Source organism: Ambystoma mexicanum, chromosome 11 (assembly GCF_040938575.1).
Source record: "Ambystoma mexicanum isolate Mex_15411 chromosome 11, UKY_AmexF1_1, whole genome shotgun sequence".
In the NCBI taxonomy this organism is placed as follows: Eukaryota; Metazoa; Chordata; class Amphibia; order Caudata; family Ambystomatidae; genus Ambystoma; species Ambystoma mexicanum.
In genome coordinates, this window is record NC_090934.1 from 1,054,686,169 (window position 1) to 1,054,704,961 (window position 18,793).

The 18,793-nt window shown below is 43.4% G+C and overlaps 1 protein-coding gene across 1 annotated transcript in view; it reads left to right on the forward strand.

The window, feature by feature from the left end:
• The window catches only part of ACAN (aggrecan), a 234,340-nt gene that overhangs the window by 198,532 nt on the left and 17,015 nt on the right, over positions 1 to 18,793 (forward strand). The window contains exons 13-16 of the mRNA XM_069624296.1: positions 3,769 to 3,882; positions 10,373 to 10,531; positions 15,776 to 15,858; positions 18,557 to 18,701. Of these exons, the coding sequence (XP_069480397.1) occupies positions 3,769 to 3,882; positions 10,373 to 10,531; positions 15,776 to 15,858; positions 18,557 to 18,701 (501 nt within the window). The remainder of the gene's footprint in view (positions 1 to 3,768; positions 3,883 to 10,372; positions 10,532 to 15,775; positions 15,859 to 18,556; positions 18,702 to 18,793) is intronic.

The following is an 18,793-nucleotide window of genomic DNA, read 5'->3' on the forward strand; positions in this document are numbered from 1 at the left end:
AACAATCTCCTGGGACTGAGGCAATCCGGGTTTCTACCACGACACGGTACTGAAACTTAAACTAGCTGCACAATTTGTGGATAAAGCAACAGCCTGGATCAGTTTGTTTCAGGACAACAGATCCATGCAGGTTTTTTCCCCCCTAGCAGCAGCCTTACCCTCACCACCAGTCACCTGTGGGGTACCACAAGGTTCGTGTGTCTCCCGCACTTTGTACAATGTGTTTACAAAGCCATTATTTTCGATATTCTGGACTATCTGGGTGTCACATACACTAATTATGCTGACGACACCCAGATACTCATCCCTATCACAGGAGACTACATAACTGACTCGCTTGCTGTGAATTCCATTTATCAAGTCATCCAAGCCTGGATGACACAGCACGGACTCGGTCTGAATGATGAAAAGACAGAGCTCTTCATTCTCGGATCACACCAAAAACTTCACAGACTAGACCCCCTGTTTAATTCCTTCACCATTGATGGCAACACTATCAAGGTCTCCAAGGAAACTAAAACATTAGGTATTTACATTGATTCCACACTATTCGTGGCCAGGCAAACTAACGCAGTCGCCTCTGCAGCTGCCTACACCTGTAAATTGATCACAGCCAGTCGGCCTTTATTATCCCCATAAAACTGCACTATACTAGCCAGGACACTGGCACTGTCAAAAATTGATTATTGTAATGCCCTCTATCTAGGCACCAACCTTTGTAACATAAAGAAGTTAAAAATTAGCCAAAATAATGCCATCAGAGCTGCATTAAATATTCCCAGGAACCAACATATCTCAGACACCAGACGTAGTACACGCTGGCTCTCACTATCACAATGTATCTCCCTGAAAACACTTGCTCTCACTCACAAATGCCTCTCTAACCAAGCACCTAGCTACCTTGCCAACAGATTCTCTCTCCATAGAGCTATCAGACCCCGCAGAACTGCTCAGATTAATTGCCTAACCATACCACGCTTCAACCTCCAGAGAGCTGGTGGGACCAGTTTCCCAGTAATGGCTGCCAAACTCTGGAACTCGCATCCTAACCCGCTAAGAGAAGAACCCTCTTTCCTGGGATTCAAAAACATGGCTAAAACCTGGCCCTCCACCCAAGACTCACCCCTGACCACTCGCTAGCCACCAGCCACTGATAGCCACCAGCTTTGTGTAAATAGGAAACTGTTCATCCTGTACTTTCTGTGTATGTATATAACTGTAAGTTACTGTAATGATATGTCTGCCTCTACCATGTTGTAACCTAAGTGATGCGCCCGGATGCCCTAGGGCCTGGTTGCGCTTTTTAAATAAAATAAATACTAAATACTAAATTCTACAGACTCACATTCACGCCTTCAGATAGGTGGAGCATATGTCCTTTGCACTCCCTAAAATCACCAGTCCAATACTAAGCCAATACTCCTAAGAAAACAAATGCTGAGTAACAGTCTGCAGGTGTGTGCTCTGAGGCCACCAGCACTTCTCTGATGATGTGTCCACACCAGCAGCATCCATTGCACGCGCCACAAACATGAGAACTGCATATGTTATTGTTGGCAATAATGGGGACTTGAAGCGAAAAGTGCATTTATTCATTCACATTAATCACTGTATTAAAAGAAAATAAGGAGTCCAACAAAAAATATGTTTTAAAAATTACACATTTATTTTTACTTAATAAAAAATAGTTAGGTTGAGATTAGGAATTGATTCTTTACTCCCTTAAATTCCCTTTTACTCCCCACTTTCCAACTAGTTAATAAAAAATACTTCTTTCTTCAAAATCTTATCTGGGGCATGGCTTACATTAGAGGGTTTGTAAACCACTTGAGGGATCAGTGTTCCTGTAAACCATGGCCTGCAACCTGTGGCTCTCCATTTGTTTTTGACTACAGCTCCTATGATCCTTCACAACGGACTATGATGGGTTGGGCTGATGGGAGACATAGTCCAAAACATCTGGAGAGCCAGAGGTGGTAGACCTCTGTATAAACATGTCTATAGTATAGCACTGAATCTTTGGGCACTTCCAAAGGGCATGTCATCTACACATAACAGAATGTGCAGTACAATATGACAAAAGGCTCTCAAATGTTATAGAAAACATAGCTGTGTGTATGGCAATCATATTGGAGGTGCCCGTTGTAGGCACAGGTCATACTGGGTGGTGGAGCCGCTCAATGCAGTCTGTGGCTGCTGAAGAGTCCTGCGTCATTGAGGGTTGAATAAAGGGAAAGCAATATCTCGACCAAGGTGCCGGAACAATCTGTCTACATTGGCTGCCTTCAGCCTGTCTTAGGTCCTGAAAACAAGCAGAGCAGCTTGGGGAATTGGAGAAGCCGAGGTGCAAAACTGGAGGGTGTAGTTGAAATTTTCGACACCTTATTTGCACATCCACTACTTTAAATTGAAACCAGAGAATATGATCTCTTCATTGTATGAATGAAAACACTCATGCCAAGCGGATCTACGCGATTTTACTGAACCGAAAAGTTTGGCTCCCAAAAGTCTGTTTTTTTTTCTTCCAATTTTCTGCAAATATATATCTGGGGGAGAGCCCCCTCACCTTACCCCTATACATTTTTTATTCACTTTACCCCCCCCCACATATATATGAGAAAAATTGGGGGTCGAACTTTTGGTAGTAGGTAGTTTTGTACAATACCATGCCAAGCACAAGCATTTCCTGTATGGGCATGGCAATGCAGGCAGGAATATGTAAAGACCCCCCGATGTGCAACACAGTGACCCCTGCACCTGGCCAACAATGCAGACATGGCCAGAGTGGGAGGCTGAGACGGTACACATTCCTTAGTAAATACGGTGTGCACGCCACAATGCACCTGCCCTTCCCCACAGTGCAGCAGGCTTGAACATTTTGCATGTTGGTGGAAACAACATGCAAAAAGCCATTTGCACAGAAATGCACTACTTAGAAGATAAAGGAATTTTGACAAGCCCAGTTTCCCAATTCCTGACCAAATAAATAGACAGCCTGCAAAAGCTTTGGAGTGTGTTAAATTGCCTTACCAACTGAAGAACTTTCCTCCAGGTGGAAACACCAGATGTCTTATTAAATTACTTGGTGATGGCTTATCCGGATAAGAAGTTAGAAGGTTACAAATATCTAATACCACGAAGAAGTGGTCAACAGCCTTCACATATAGATTTAATATATGGTGACCACCGAGCAATACCTAGCATGCGTTCAGTGTTGGCCTTCCATGTATTATGCAGAATAAGAAACGAATAAAGCAAAAAACTCAAAATATAAGAACCTCAATAGTCGTTTACATATCTTTATACCGAGGTAATGTATACCGAATGCCCATATATCGAATCTTTTATCTTTAAAACCGTTATAGTGAATGCATTTTTTTGGGGAGCTGGGGAGGTACCCCCTAAACCCCTGTTTACAACCACTAAAAACCCATCTCGACCACTTACCCAAAAAATGTAACCCTTTACCCCACCCTAAATATATTCGATATAAAGGTTTTCAAGATAAAAGATTAGATATATGGGGTTTCGACATACAGGATTCGATATAAACACTGTATACCCAATAGTCAGGGTGCATAGATCGGCCAACCCTTTCTGGAAATGTGTGCAACTAATTTATGCATGTGCACCCACAATGCATTGCAAACTACCAGCAGCAGCAGCAGCAACAGCTCAAACGATCCCAGAACAAGTGGCCAGATGCGCTCTCCTTTTTGTCACATTCGCTGCCAGGAGTCCTAACGGCAGACCCTTGATTTCTTGCAGACACTGATGTGTGCCTCCCCAGCCCCTGTCTGAATGGAGCCACCTGCGTTGATGGCATCGACTCTTTCACATGCTTATGCCTTCCCAGCTACGGAGGGGACCTCTGTGAGATCGGTACGAGCAACTTGGCTTGAGCTAACCTTACTAACACCTGCATCCAAAATAGACAGAGGCTATGCTGGGATGCGTGGGCTAATCCTTAACAGCTGGCGTGGCGGCAGCGAGGCGTTGATGGTGAATAACATGGTTAGCATGTCTCATTCCTTCATCAATGTATTGCTCATGCATTCTTACATGTATCTTTTCTTTGTTTCAGCATTATTCTTTCTTTACAGGAGCTAATTTGCAACTTACCTTTTTTTTCCAGAAGGAAATCTTTTTTTGGTGCACATTTATGACTTGTCAAGCTTTCTTTCCCAGAATGCTCTGCCCTGTGCATAAAGGGAGGACGGGTGTTCACTTCCTTCTAACAAGATCAGCTATACAACCACCCAGTGCATGTATGCATCCTAAGAAGGAAGTGAAATGTTGGGTAAAACACAAATGGTTCATGGCACCCGACTCGTATGTTGAATGGCTTACAAGGAGGGCATTCACCAATCACCTGTGACACAATCCCATGCCCTGCATAGTATTGCTTCATTCAAGTAGATTTAAATCTGAACCAATGAAGATCCAGGTGCTTACCTGAGCAACCTATGAGGAAGCAGGAAAATCAGGAGACAAAAGATATCCTGGATAGAAGAATAGATCAATGTAATGTATTACAATACAAAAGAGGACACCGGGCATTGGTCACAAAGAAAAAAAGACAGTCCTGACAATGTAAATTGCCAAAACATAAGCTATTGACCTGGTCAATGCTGTTAAGCAACTCCATAACCAGCTGCCATTGAAACTACAATCAATGCAGACATTGCATTGATCAACTTCAAATCCCATCTAAAACGTAATCCCACGGCACGCACCATGGTAACGCATATTCAACAATCAATTATAGACAAGCGTTCAAATCATCCAACATGTCACTCTGCCCAGCCACGCCAAGCCCTCCCACTGCACCGAAGACGGGTGCAATGATTTACGACATTGGCCATGGGCATTGTAATTAGACTTTGAGAGAACTCTTACCACAGTGTCCCACGACATCACTACCAAATTCCCCCAAAGAATCCGATCTCCAATCAGATCCCCACGCCATAGCGCAGGAGAGCATAAGGAAAACAACAGCCAGTTTGCCTCTTTGGGATCAAAACCAGTAGGGTTTCACTGTGCTCTGTCACTGAAACTGACACCCTGAATTGAACAGGTCTTCCCACTCTGCGGAAAACCTACACAGCATCAGTGACAACAAACTCCAAAGCTAATACCTCATTACAAACCTACTCTTTGTACAGAAACTATTACATCTCAATCCCAATTCCCCTACGGCATAAGTATTCAACATGGCCTCCATCACACAGAGACAGTACTGAATTGTCCACGTGTCAAGTAGTTAAGTACCAGAGATGCTGGGGAGACATTGATGATCATACGGTCCAATCAGCATCCAACACCACAACATGCTTTTTCTCTCATTGGAGATCTAAATGGTTGACTCATGCCAAGCACTTAAATGGTTCATCTCCTTTCACCAATAGTATGCACAATTTGTATGCTTAAACCAGGGAGCACTCCAGAAGATATTTTCCCCCTATAACGTCCCTCCCGGCTTCTTTTCTCTCTGATTCTCTATATGGATTTCCAGAACTCAACAATACCCATAGCCAAGCATACTCACTACCTCCTATAAGGAAGCATAGCTCGATAATTCCAGGAGATACCAACCGCTATCATACAAACCTATCTGCAGACCCTCCACACCAACACACTCCCTGAGCTCAATAGCTCCTCAAACAGACAGCTAAATGCGATAGCACCCGCTCCTGTAAAACATTACCCAACTAGGAACTAACACGCAAAGCCAACCTTGCAGGCCCCCCGCCAGCAAACTACGTCTGGCTCTGTTCCATTCCAACCTGTGTGGGTATCATCTCACAGAGCCACCACTGCAGAACCTCATAGCACTTATGGTTAAACATTATGGTTATGTCATATCATGCCACCTATCAGTCACATAAAATGGTATGTGATCAAATGAGGGAACCCTGGCCTACTTAGGAATAAGGCCAAGAACTCCCACGCTGGAGGCGCAATAGCGACTAGGCTTGGCTGGACTCTGGAGAATAATGCGATAATCAGAGCCAGGAACTACCCAGCCTCCCGCCATAAACCATGCCAGGGACCCGGAAAATAGGCCTGCTGACACCTAAAACAGAACCCCTGGAAAAGGACCGTCCTTATTCCACACCAGCCTTGATCCACTACCGCGAACTACCAGACAGACACGGTCTGCTCTTCGAGCTCTGAAATTAACCTGCAACGGGGGCCTCCTACAAGTAATCACAGACACTCATTCCTACCAATATGCTTGCTCTCCACTTTACACCAACAAACAATAGAACGCAGATATACCCCTCGATCAATTTCAGCCTAGCTGCACACATACCTACACTAATCCTTAACCACCTCAAAAGTCTGTTAGAACGCAGTTATACCCCATGAAAAATCAACCTAGCTGCACACGTAACCTCTCACACAGGCCCCACGGCAGCCAGAATGCAGACTCAGAGACCACCTTCCTTGCTGCACAGATTACACTGATCTCTCACAACCACTGCACCGCACCTAGCATTAGAATGCGGCCAACCCCGCACAAACCACTCTGGCTGCACACATACCAAGTGCACCTAAGCACTCAATGCTACCCAACTCTCTCCACCGACCGGGACTACGGTCCCCAAGGGCGTTCAACCCACAGCGCTTTGAGATCATACAAATCATATATAAGGTGCTGTACAAATGCACTGTAACATAACATATCATGTACATGTAGACACAAACTGCGACCACACCATGCAACGGTGCATGACCAATTCCATGACCAAGAGTCCTGGGTCCCAACTATTGAAGAAAGAGCTTTACTTAACGACACAGTGAAAAAGTTGGGTTGTTCAGTAAATTAACTTATAGGAGTCTGGGATTTTCAACTCCAGTTCCATCAAATGCCATATTCACTGCAGTTGACGCAGAACACAATGACAGATAACATGGATGAGAATATCTGGAAATGTTATCACAACAAAGACTGGATTGCGGTGTCTGCCCAGCAAACAGTGTGTGCGCTTCAGAGCACCATTTCCTGGTGTGTATGAATGCATGTACAATGGACGGACACATTCTCTGCACAGTTCTTCAAAGGACTTTTCCTTGAAAGATCAAAAACCAGAAGACAATAATGTTGATATCATTTTTTAACTCCTCCCCGAAAGACACTTCATTTTTTCATTATCTATGAGAAATAAGAGAAACGGAAATGATCCCCAATTCCCCCAAATCGGGCAGAAGACCTTTATGAGGTTTAGTCCTTTTATTGATAGTGACCAGCGTATCTTGAGTCTGATGTCAGCCTCTGGGGCTCGGGGGATAGCTCAGGGGCATCGTGATCGCCTTGGAAACAAGACGTAATGGAGCAACATAGTTAGCAACATAGTTTCGATCCCCATGTCTGCGCTTAGAAACCTCTGGGTATCAAGAGCGTTATAAATAACCTATCATATCATATCATATGTAATAAACTAGATAATTACCGAAAAGTAACTTAATATTATTAAATTGCTGCAGTGTGTCACATAAGCAATATTTAGGCTTGATGGTAAAGTATAGTCATATGGGATATTTCTGGCTCACAGTAAAGTCAAGTGTGTGGAAGATATAATGGGCCTCATTACGAGTTTGGAGGTAGCCATGCCTCCATTACCGGCATGGCTACCTCCAAACTCGGGTCCGGGTCCTGAAAAAAGGGAATTACCCGGCCATTTTGACTTTTGCGGGCCCGGTAATTCCCATTTTCGGGACCCGGTTCGTTCCCATTACCGTTTGAGCCTCCGTAGGACTCAATGGGAATGGGGAGGATGGGTCCGTTGTTAGCATCCTGGTCTGCTCGCGGGTGGCAGTATGCACGTCTGGCCAGACCAGACATGCATATCGCCACCCGCAAGCAAACTCGTAATGTGGCGGCCCGGTATGAACGGTGCCGGTGCCTTACCGGGACTGTTCATACCGTGGCCGCCAGGATGGTAATGAGGCCCAATGTATCTTAAAGCCACAGGACAGAAGCTATATTGCGCTCCCTGGTGAACCATTTGCCCTATGCACTAAAAGGTACCGTGTATATTTGCTTTAGGAGTTATCCAAATGATGACTGCACATATAGCATAACGTATCAGAAGAAAATAAGGAAACAGTGAAAGGTATGTTCTGTCATTAAATAGACCAACACCACTTCTTTGCTGTCCCCAATCTCTTTTTTTTAAAAAAACAAAATGGAAACAGGGAAAAGGTGTCTCAAAGATATGCTCTTAGCTTCCCTTATGCAATTTAAGAAGTTAAGGGTCGACTGGACATTTGCAAAGAAACTGTCTATGTGGAGAAAAAGTATTAAGTACCCTTGTTTTGGAATTGTATTGACCTCATTTTGGCACCACAGTACCTCGCCAATGCAATAGAAAACTATCCAAAAGGCTGCTTTGCTCTGGTTATACCTCTAGCAGATCATCAATACAATACAGGTAAAAATAAAGTATTTCCTACAAGTCTAGTCAAAAGCGAAACCATATTGACTCCAATGTCTAGGGAAAGTCTTTATACAATGTCATGAGTCAAAGAAGTCAAACACAATACTAACTTAATGTTTATAAATTCCAGGTGACATCCAGTTTCTTAGAACACACTATACCACTACTTGGTTGTGTATAAAAAAGACACTTTTATTTTGATCAAAGCACCATAGAAAATTTAGTACAAGACATTTAAAAAAAAAAAACTTTTTATAAAAATGGTTATTCCTTTTTTGTTATTTTCGACACCTATCGCCAGGTCAGAAAATTGAACACATACAATACACAAGTGATAATGTGTAACGTGCCAGTGGGTAAAAGCTGGCCATATGAATGGCACTGGAACAACGGGTACAGAGCGATTATAAGCACCTTAAACAGAACCTTTTGTATTTGTAATGCTTTTTTTCAAGTCAGAAACAGGAAGCTACCCCACTAAAGAAAAAGTGTTATTGTTTTCTCCCACGCAACTTAGGTATTAAGCGAAAAATATACGCTGTTCACTGAAAACATCGAGAGAGCTTAAAAATCAGTCAATGTTGGAAAATATTGACCGACGTGTGACAAGCTCATTTTAGAAAGAAATATGAACATTGTTACCTTGAAAGGCGGACAGATAGATATATCTAGTTACATCTATGTATATATAAGGATGGGTAGGGAAACAATAGATAGAGCGTCACTTTTAGCCTGACCAATTCCATCAATCAGATATGCCCATGGTCGACAAACCAAACTCCAATTGTAATTTCATTATTATGGCCCACTTGGCCTCAACCACACATCATTTCTCTCATGGTATCAAGTTCCCTTTTGAAAGAAATCCCTGTAAAAGGAATACATTTGGGCCCCAGAGGAATTCATTTTTACTCTCATAACTTTTTCTAAAAGAATGACCTTGACTACAAACTCCCAAAAATGTGAGGCACGAAGGAAATACATGATATTCAATCAAGGTGCCTCCTAGGTGGTGTAGTCTCATCAAGCACAGACTGGTGCTTTTAGTAGTCTACAGTAAGAGTGTCAGTAGCATGCTGAAAGAAAAGCACCAAAGAGTGACTGTGGTTTGAGAGACAACAGATGGTTGCGTTTTTTTTTAACTCAACAACCCCAATGGTTGACTTTCAATAGCAGCCCACTCACAAACAGGGAAAGGATAACCCGTGGGTGCTATTATTTGGATCTCCACTTTAATGATGCAAAGCATTTTACAGACTCACAAACTTTAATGAGAACATAGCATCATAGCATGAAGAAACTGAATGAGTCCTTGTTTCATAGATAGATATACATCAATGGTATTTACCTAAAAGCCATTAACGCAAGAGGTTTTCTCTAGTCAAGGTTTTCGCGTCATAGCCTCTATTATAATTCTGGATCCTTGTGCAGAGGAGGGCTCTTTTACGGGGGTTTTAGGACTGCTCTAGCTTGCTGCGTCTTGTCTCTTCTCCAACTATAGACTCCAGATAATCCAGACTCTCATCACAAGTTCTAAATCCCCTGCTCATCAAATAAGGACCTCCACTAGATGGGCAAAATGCAATGATAGCACTCTACTAGCAATGACGTCTAATTGACTCAGTTGAGGTTCAATAAGTTACTGATAATGACTCTGACTCACTGCTGACACACCAGAAGTCAGGAGAAGGGTGAGCTTGGAGTTACATAGAGTAGTTTCTTTGTGACTCAAAGTAGCCCACTCTAGATTTAAGTCAATGGTTAGTCGGAGAAACATAGTTCCGACTTGACCCCATGGCTTTTAACAATAAGTGTGAAGTTTAATAGAATCAAATCGGCCAATCTATTATCCGAACAGCCATGCCTGAGTCCATGAATCACACTGGTCTCTCTTCTTAGACTGTTCATACTCTTCCAATTCATTCCAGATCTGAAGATATGCGAAGAAGGATGGACCAAATTCCAGGGGAATTGTTACAAGCACTTCCCCGACAGAGAAACCTGGGTCGATGCCGAAACACTGTGTCGAAATCATCAGTCCCACTTGGCCAGCATCCACAACCCGGAAGAACAGGAGTTTGTCAACAGTAAGTGCGAGATGTATGAAGTGTTGAAGGGAAACTACGTTTATGCTAGAAACGTTAATAGAGTGTGCTACCCTGATTTTTATTATTCTAAAATGTTCTAACAAAACAGAACTGGTTTTGCCTTCCTATTTTGCCTCTTAAGTTTATATTTTGCCTTCTTTTGATAGAAAAGTGAGGATATTCCTGTCGTTAAAAAAAAGCAGAACTTGAGCGCATCCCTTCCCCTTTTCCCACCCGTTTCAAGCACAGGGCTCTGAACCATCTTTTTTGCACTCGGCATGATAACTAGCACTAAATAAATAAATAAATACCAACACCCCAGTTTTCCGTTTCAGTGGTCCTGCTCATAAGCATAGTTTGATAAATGGGTTGATTACACTCACACCATCCCCAAAGTTATCCCGGAGTGGTTAACACAAATATATCACACAGAGCGCTCAATGAATATTTTATCTAAATAAATAAATAAATACAAATAAGATGGCTGCCATACAATTGTCAGATAACAGCTCGAGGGGGAGCCTCTTCCATGGCGGCCGTGGGAGGTGGCAGAAGAGCAAGGAAAGGGTGCGGAGCAGAGAAAAGGGGCAAGTAAACTTGGCAGATGGATTAGGTTGGTGTGCGGTGGAAGGCAAAGTTCTGAAAGTGCAAGAGGTGGGGTGGAGGAGTGGGTAAGCCAGAGAGGTCAACAGGCTACTCAGAATGTAGGCTTCTAACATCATATAAAGCCTGCTATTCGAGCAAATTCATTGGCTGTGCCAAAAGCTGCATGTGCGAATACAAAATGTGAACCCCACCACGTTACCACTTTATGGGAGTTCATCTGCCTTGCATTGTGTGGTCCCTGGCTTACACATTTCGTGGCAATACACCTCCAGCACTGCACGAAAGGCCTGATTTATAAACATGTTTTAACATGGGAAAAACCCATTGAAGACAGTTTTGAAAATCAGGCCCTAAATATCCGACCATAAATGTCTCCTTAACAAGAAATGTCTGTGAATTGTCAAGTGGCGCCTGGAACTCTGCTCTGTACAGGATTAGGCAGAAGCATTGTGATGGTACTGCTCACTACCCAACTCTAATACGTTACTGCAGTTGGGTAATATCATTTTCTTATTACACGTGATTAGCGATGTCCCAACTTGCCTTTACCATGAATATTTTGTGAAGGTATTTATACAGATATAGCAGGCTTCCATGCATTGTAAGATTTTAAAATACAACTCCTAAGGTTAAACAAACCCTTCCCTTCATGCATACATGCATGTAACGAATCAACTTCCGGGATAGCAGTGGTCCAGGGGTGAATATCGGTTTCTGAACCATCAATCAGTCCCAGAACTCTAATATACCAGAAGCGATCCGAACAGATGGGAATAACAAGCAAATTATAACCCCCTTGTCCAATTTTGTTAACCGGGATGACACGGCAGGATTATCTCCAAAAGGTTGTGGACGTTCGTTAGTTGCAACACAGAGAAAATTCAATTATTACCCAGTGATAAAAGGGACTGTCTAGTCAAGGCTGTATACAAAATATCTGCTTTATTAAATACAACAGACAGTCTAACAACACTACAAAATACAACCCAGACTGTAAAGGAATGCAGAGGACAGACAGTTACAAATAAGGAAAAGGGGTGCACTCAGGATACTGACAGGAGGGTAGCTATAACCACATCAGTTTGTAAGGGTTTCTTGGCTTCAGCACAAAGGGAGCAATATGTCTTAGTATGTCTCTAGGGGCCTTCTGGGAATGACCAGGGGGACAGAACAATACTACACCTTTTGCAGTTGGTATTCTTGGTGCTCGATAGGATCGAGTCGATTTCAGTGCTTTGCAGGCTTCTGTGACAGAGTTTGAGACTGGAGTCAGCTGCAGTTATGCCGGGCAAGACAATTCAGTGAGCAAACCTGGACCAATGGCTGCAGCCTGACCTTCACAACACCTCTGCATCAGGAATCGTTGTCTCATTGCTGATCAGCGGTTCTGAAGCACTGGGCGAGACGTCTCAGATGTCTTTAATCGAAGGGCGGCTTGACAACAGTCAGCATTGCCTTCGGTTGCAGATCGAGGAACTTGACTAGCTCGAAAATGTCCTTTAAGGCGGACATCAGTAGATGCTCATCAAGTCACTTCTCCCAGCTTCTTCAATGGGCTTGTGTCGTCATTTAAAGAGGACGGCCCACAGCTGTGGAGCGTGTTGCAGGCAGCTGCTTTGTCCTTGGTTGTAGGTTCAGAGACCTTCTGCCGTTTCCTTTCCAGGAAGCTTGCTTCAGAGCCTAGCATGGCATGCTGTGTGCTGGCTGGGTACGGGTTATGGAGCGGCTGGATGGTCATCTGAGTTCTGTATCTCCCTCTGTTCCCTGGTAGATGCTTACGGGAGGGATCTTGCTTCCCTCTCTGGATGTCTTGACCTTCCTTCACTGGCGGAAGCTGTAAGGCAGGCAGTACCTTCAGCCAGGTTCCAAGGATGAGTTCTTCTTTCTTACTTCTTGTGACGTTTTCAGATGATCTGCTTAAATAAGGGCTCCAGTCCTCTTTTAAAGCCAAGTGGGCAACAGTGATTGGTGTAGGCTAGCCTACCATAATTAGCCAAACCTATGGTGCCTACCAACAATCTCCTGTACGTGTGATATCATAACCAGAGTGCTTTGAAACAGGAAAGGTAAAGGGGTGAAAACGTGTGCTATTATTTCCCACCCATTTTCCTGTCTATTGTTGATAAACGAGTCTCTCTGGTTAATGGAACTCTCTGTGTCTCCTGATTAAAGGAGCAGGTCTTCCTTGAAGCTGCAGTGAGACCAGACTCTCTGGCTCATGCAAACCACATTCTGGTACCTTATGAAAGGGGTCCCCCTACCGGGGTGTCCTACTGTAAACACCAGCCCCAGAAATGCCAGTTCATTGTAATTGATACTGAGGGCGGGAGCTGTCTTCAGGTTGACACAGTTACATATGAAAGGTTGTTGGGTTTCCAGTCTCCTTTGTTAACCTCTGCTGACAGACCCCATTTGGCCCTGTTTGAAGTACCCTCTAATTGATATGTTAATCTCTGCCACCAGCTGCAGGGCATAACAAAAAAGAGTAGGGTGGACCCATGGAGTCTGTGTTAGTTAATCAGGGTGGCCATGGCAGGAGGAAGCTTGGTCCTCCCTTTTCCTGAAGATGACATAGTGTACTCCTGGCTGTAACATTAGAACTAAATATGACAGGGCAAACTGTGCCTGTAGGCTGTGTACCCAGAGTACACAGGTCTAGGCGTTTGTTGTGGTGTGAGCATAGGAACATGTGTGTGGATTAGCCCCACACATGTTCCTGAGGTTGGTCTACCATCATTCCATTTAATTAAACATTTCAAAATTCCCAGGCGAGCGCACGGCAACAATGCAGATGGTCGAATTGCTCACAATGCAAATTAAAATCTAATTCCACAATTTAAATGGTTCATTGGATGTACAAAAAAGACCCACATCAAAGAACTCCTTTTGTTAATATTAAGGCAGGCAGGCACATTTGTTTTAAGAATACAAGACAAATATCAGCAGATAATCGGCCCAATGAGACATCCTATGTTAGTACTTACCATGTAATTTGTACCAAATAATCTTGGTGGCCTAACATTCTTCTAGCTGTATTAAATCCAACAATGTGCATGCATGTCCAGTGACAAATGAAATATCACAGCTTGTTCGATACAGTTGACATGTGATCAGATTTAAATGTGATAAAAGACAATGGACGTACATGTAATAGAATATAGGAAGGGCATGAGACGTAGCTAGATGTAAATAGATATACGATTAGCACTGTTCAAAACCTTCTTTCGGAGCAACTAAGTATTACTATTATTAACGTCTGTGAAAGTTGGCTGTTTCAAAGTGGGCAGTTCATGGAAGGGAATCAGCTAAAATGACCGAAATGAAATGACCGAATGCGTGATTTGCCCGAATTTCAGGTGTTCAAAAATTCCGAACGGTGAAAAGTTTGACCAGATGAAGCATTCAGTGCAAGGGGCTGAGCGGGCTGCAGGGGTGTCCCCCGCACCCTTGCTCACTATATTGTGAGTCAGGTTGCAAAGGTGTCCCCCGCAGCCATCCCAACAAAAAAAAAAAAAAGGACCCTGCTGTGCCGGTCGCCGATCACGAAAGTGAAAGGGAACAGGCGTTGCAGGGACACAAGGTAAATAGGGGTGTGGGGGTGTGGTGGATGTGTGGGTGGGGGAGGGGCCAAGTTGTACATTTTCTGGGGAGAAAAGACTGAAGAGTATTTCAGAAAAATAATCTGTCTTTTCTCCCTCGAACATTTGGATTGCAGGATTTCAACCCCCGTCCCATGGAAGCGCATTACAAGGAAAGAGAGTACTATTTCCACAGGATCCATATCCACAACCTCTCGCGTGATTAAAACTAGAACCTCCTAGCTCACACGCTTGGGCTTACCCATTAGCTCATTCACTCACACAATGACTATGGGCATGTTGCGCTGAACCTATCCTGACCTTGCAGTCTATAGCAAATGTTACTTTTCGAAAGAGGCTTACTCTGATGTCAGTACATCAGTGAATAAACAGTTTGATTTCTATTAGGCAAACTAAAATCCAATGAGTGTCGTTGTTTACCTCTATGACTGCGAAGAGAAGCTATTTGAGATCAAACACTCAATGGAATGCTACCCAGTGATGCAGGGGGAGGAACATGCACACAGTAATGTATGCTAGACTCTTGACTTTAAAAAGAGGGGTTGTTCCATGCATCCTGGATTTGGATGAGTAGCCAATCAGGTCTCCCTTTTAATATGTTTGTGATCCTTTGCTTCTTTGTATATAGACAACACACAAGACTATCATTTCTCCCTTTTCATATGTGTGTAATCCTTGCTTTCTTTGTCTACAGACAACGTACAAGACTATCAGCTCTCCCTTTTCATTTTCATATGTGTGTAATCCTTTCTTTCTTTTTCTACAGACAACACACAAGACCATAATTTCTCCCTCTTTCATATGTGTTTAATGCTTTCTTTCTTTCTTTCTTTGTATATAGACAATGCACAAGACTATCATTTCTCCCTTTTCATATGTGTGTAATCCTTTCTTTCTTTGTACATAGACAATGCACAAGACTATCAGTTCTCCCTTTTCATATGTGTGTAATCCATTCTTTCTTTGTCTACAGACAATGCACAAGACTGTAATGTCTCTCTTTTCATATGTATGTAATCCTTTCTTTCTTTCTATATAGACAATGCACAAGACTATCAGTGGATCGGGCTCAATGACAAGACGATCCAGCATGACTTCCGTTGGTCTGATGGGCTCCCACTGGTAAGTCCATTGCTTGAAATGAGAGACTGTCTGTGTGCGTGTGTTGTACATCCACCTCATCAATGTACCCTTGTCTCAGGGCAGGGGTTGGCAGCCTGTTGGTCTTAAGATATTTTGGATGGTGAATTCCATGATTTCTCACAATTAATTATGTTGACTAGGGCTGATGAGATTTGTAGTCTAAAATATCTTTCGAACTAATGCTTGAAGACCCCTGTCTTAGGAAATCACATATGGTGCTTATAAACATTATGGGTTGACAAGAGCAGGAATGTGTTGAGCTCTTTAAAAAGTGTTGAAAATTAGCTGCACTTTTTCAAATTCATAAGGGTGTAAGCAAAGGTGCATTTTCTTTTATTTATGCCTGTCATGAAAATGTATTGTCAAAATTGAAAGAAAATGTTTTACATTCACAACGATTTGCTCATAATTGCGAATGCACGGGTCTGCAACCTTTGGCTCTCCAGATGTTTGGGACTACAATTTCAATCAGTTCAAAACATCATATGGAATGGAGAGGGGTCATGGCTGTTGTAGTCCAAAACATCTGGTAAACTACATGTTGCAGACCCCTGAGAATGTAATGACTAAGAACCAAAGTTTCAGTGCTATACCAAAGCTCATGTACAAAACTGAGATAGCCATGTCATTGGTTAATACTGTATGAGATTGCCATAAGAACATCCGCTCTAAGGGTTAACATGTTAAGGATCATGGTCACTCATTATTTAGCCCTTCTGATGCTTTGGACTTCACCTCACGTGATCCGTCATTGCATAATGTTTACATTTTAGTCATTACCCCATCTCTGTTTTCTAAGAATATACTTCTGACAATACCAGTCAAGTGCAGTCATTGAAATGCAGTATGTTCCACACCCACAAACTGTTGTTTAATTACCTGGGAAAGATATTTCATTTAAAGGAGGCACAGGGAGAAGATGCAAATGTCAAGAAACTGAGAAGTCCTCTTTTTTGCATAAGGTGCAATGACTTGCATTAGTCGTATTGCAGCTGTAGAATTGTGGTGTCAGAGAATGAGCATGGATGCCTTGCCTTGCTGTCCTTTCTGTAATGCTTGATTAACCAGACATGCAGAGCAGGACCCGCTAGCAGACCAGGATGCTAAGAACGGGCCCGTCATTAACGGGCCCGTTGTTAGCATCCTCCCCATTCCCATTGAGACCTATGGGGGGCTCAAATGGAAATGGGGATGTACCGGGTCTGGGTTCTGCGAAAGGGAATTACCGGGCGCTCCAAGGTCGGAATGGCCTGGTAAATCCCCTTTTGCAGGACCCAGACCCGGTACCGGTTTGGGGGTGGCCATGCCGCTAGAAATGGCATGGCTACCTCCGAACTCGTAATGAGGCCCAGTGTGTTATCCTGGTAAGTTCAAGAATGAACACTTTTTCTGCGTGGCAGTTCTCCTCTTGAAGTAATATCCATTCAAGTTCTTCCACACCTCCATCATGAGGAATTGAGGTGGAGAGGCTCTGTACGTCAAAGGACACAAGAATGTCATCACCTCGTAGGGGGCCCTTCTCCTTTAAGATGTTAAGAAAATGAGATGTGTCCTTCAAGTGAAAAGAGTATTTTTGCAGTGCAAAGTGACTTTGCACCACTTTTGCACCAGTGCAAAGTCACTTTGCACCTTGATAAAAAAAAAGGTTCATGAATCAGGCCCTTATACTCTAGGTACTCTCAGGTTGTAATCTTGTGCTCTCTTAGGCAAACGCACACACCTCAAAGCCTCACTGACGGTGAGTGTCAAAACTTCTACATTGCCCTGTTTTATGTTAATGGATTTTATGTAGCACAACTTCTGCAATTCTCCTGGCCTCTTGGCGCTTCCTGTCTGCAAGAGAAAGGGTATGGTTACTAGGAGCAGAGGTAGCTGTGCAAGATAGCTTTGCAGCTGTATTGCTGCATGCAGATTGTAAGCATACAGGATCTGCATGTAGAGAATGTTTCCAGGTGTTTTTGGCATGTAGCCTGTTGTGACATGATCAAGGTGTACAGTGAGGTGTGGGGATACACCTGCTGTATACCTGGTTGGTGTCTGTTATGCTACATTTGCGAGTTACGGTCATCTAGGGTAGTCTGAGGACTCATTTCCATCTTGGTCGGTTATGTGTTTAAAATAGGACCTAAAACTGAAACTTGACCACTTGTTAATCTACAAATGTTTCATAAGTAACCCGTTTCACGGGCTGCACCGGGAGCTAATGGCCGGGCAGCCTGAGTTGACAGCTCAAGCCTTTGCTTGAGTTAATGAGGGCTCAGGGACATTAGCCCCCAGTGTAGGCCATGAAACAGGATACTAACGCCATTAGCATAACGGTTACCCATGGTGCTAAAACAGAAAGTATGTTTATTCATTGAACGGGACGCCGCATGCGTCCCGTTCAATGAATGAAAATACTTTACCAAGATGGCCACCATGGTTATACTTGGCGTGGGTCTGTACAGAGCCCCTCTTCCATTACCATGGCAGCGGAAAACCGGGAAGGAGTGAAGCTGCTGCAGTGCACAGCGGTGCTTCCACCACAATAAGGTAAGTGTGGTTGGAATTATAAAAAAATTAAAATGGGAAAGGATGGGTGACTAGAAGATGGCAGAGCGGGGGAAGATTAGTTCAACCTGTAGAGCTATGCCAAGTCATGTTGCTTGCTTTTAATGTTTCTTAATTTTCCTTGAAGCAATATGAAAACTGGAGGCCAAACCAGCCAGATAACTTCTTTGCTGTCGGAGAAGACTGCGTTGTGATGATCTGGCATGAGCGCGGGGAGTGGAATGATGTCCCCTGTAACTACCATCTGCCATTTACATGCAAGAAAGGAACAGGTGAGTCAAGATCGGGCAAACCAGACCCCCCGCATGGCTATGGCATGAAACCGATCCAATGGCCACCGGATGTTCACTTAGCATGACCCTGT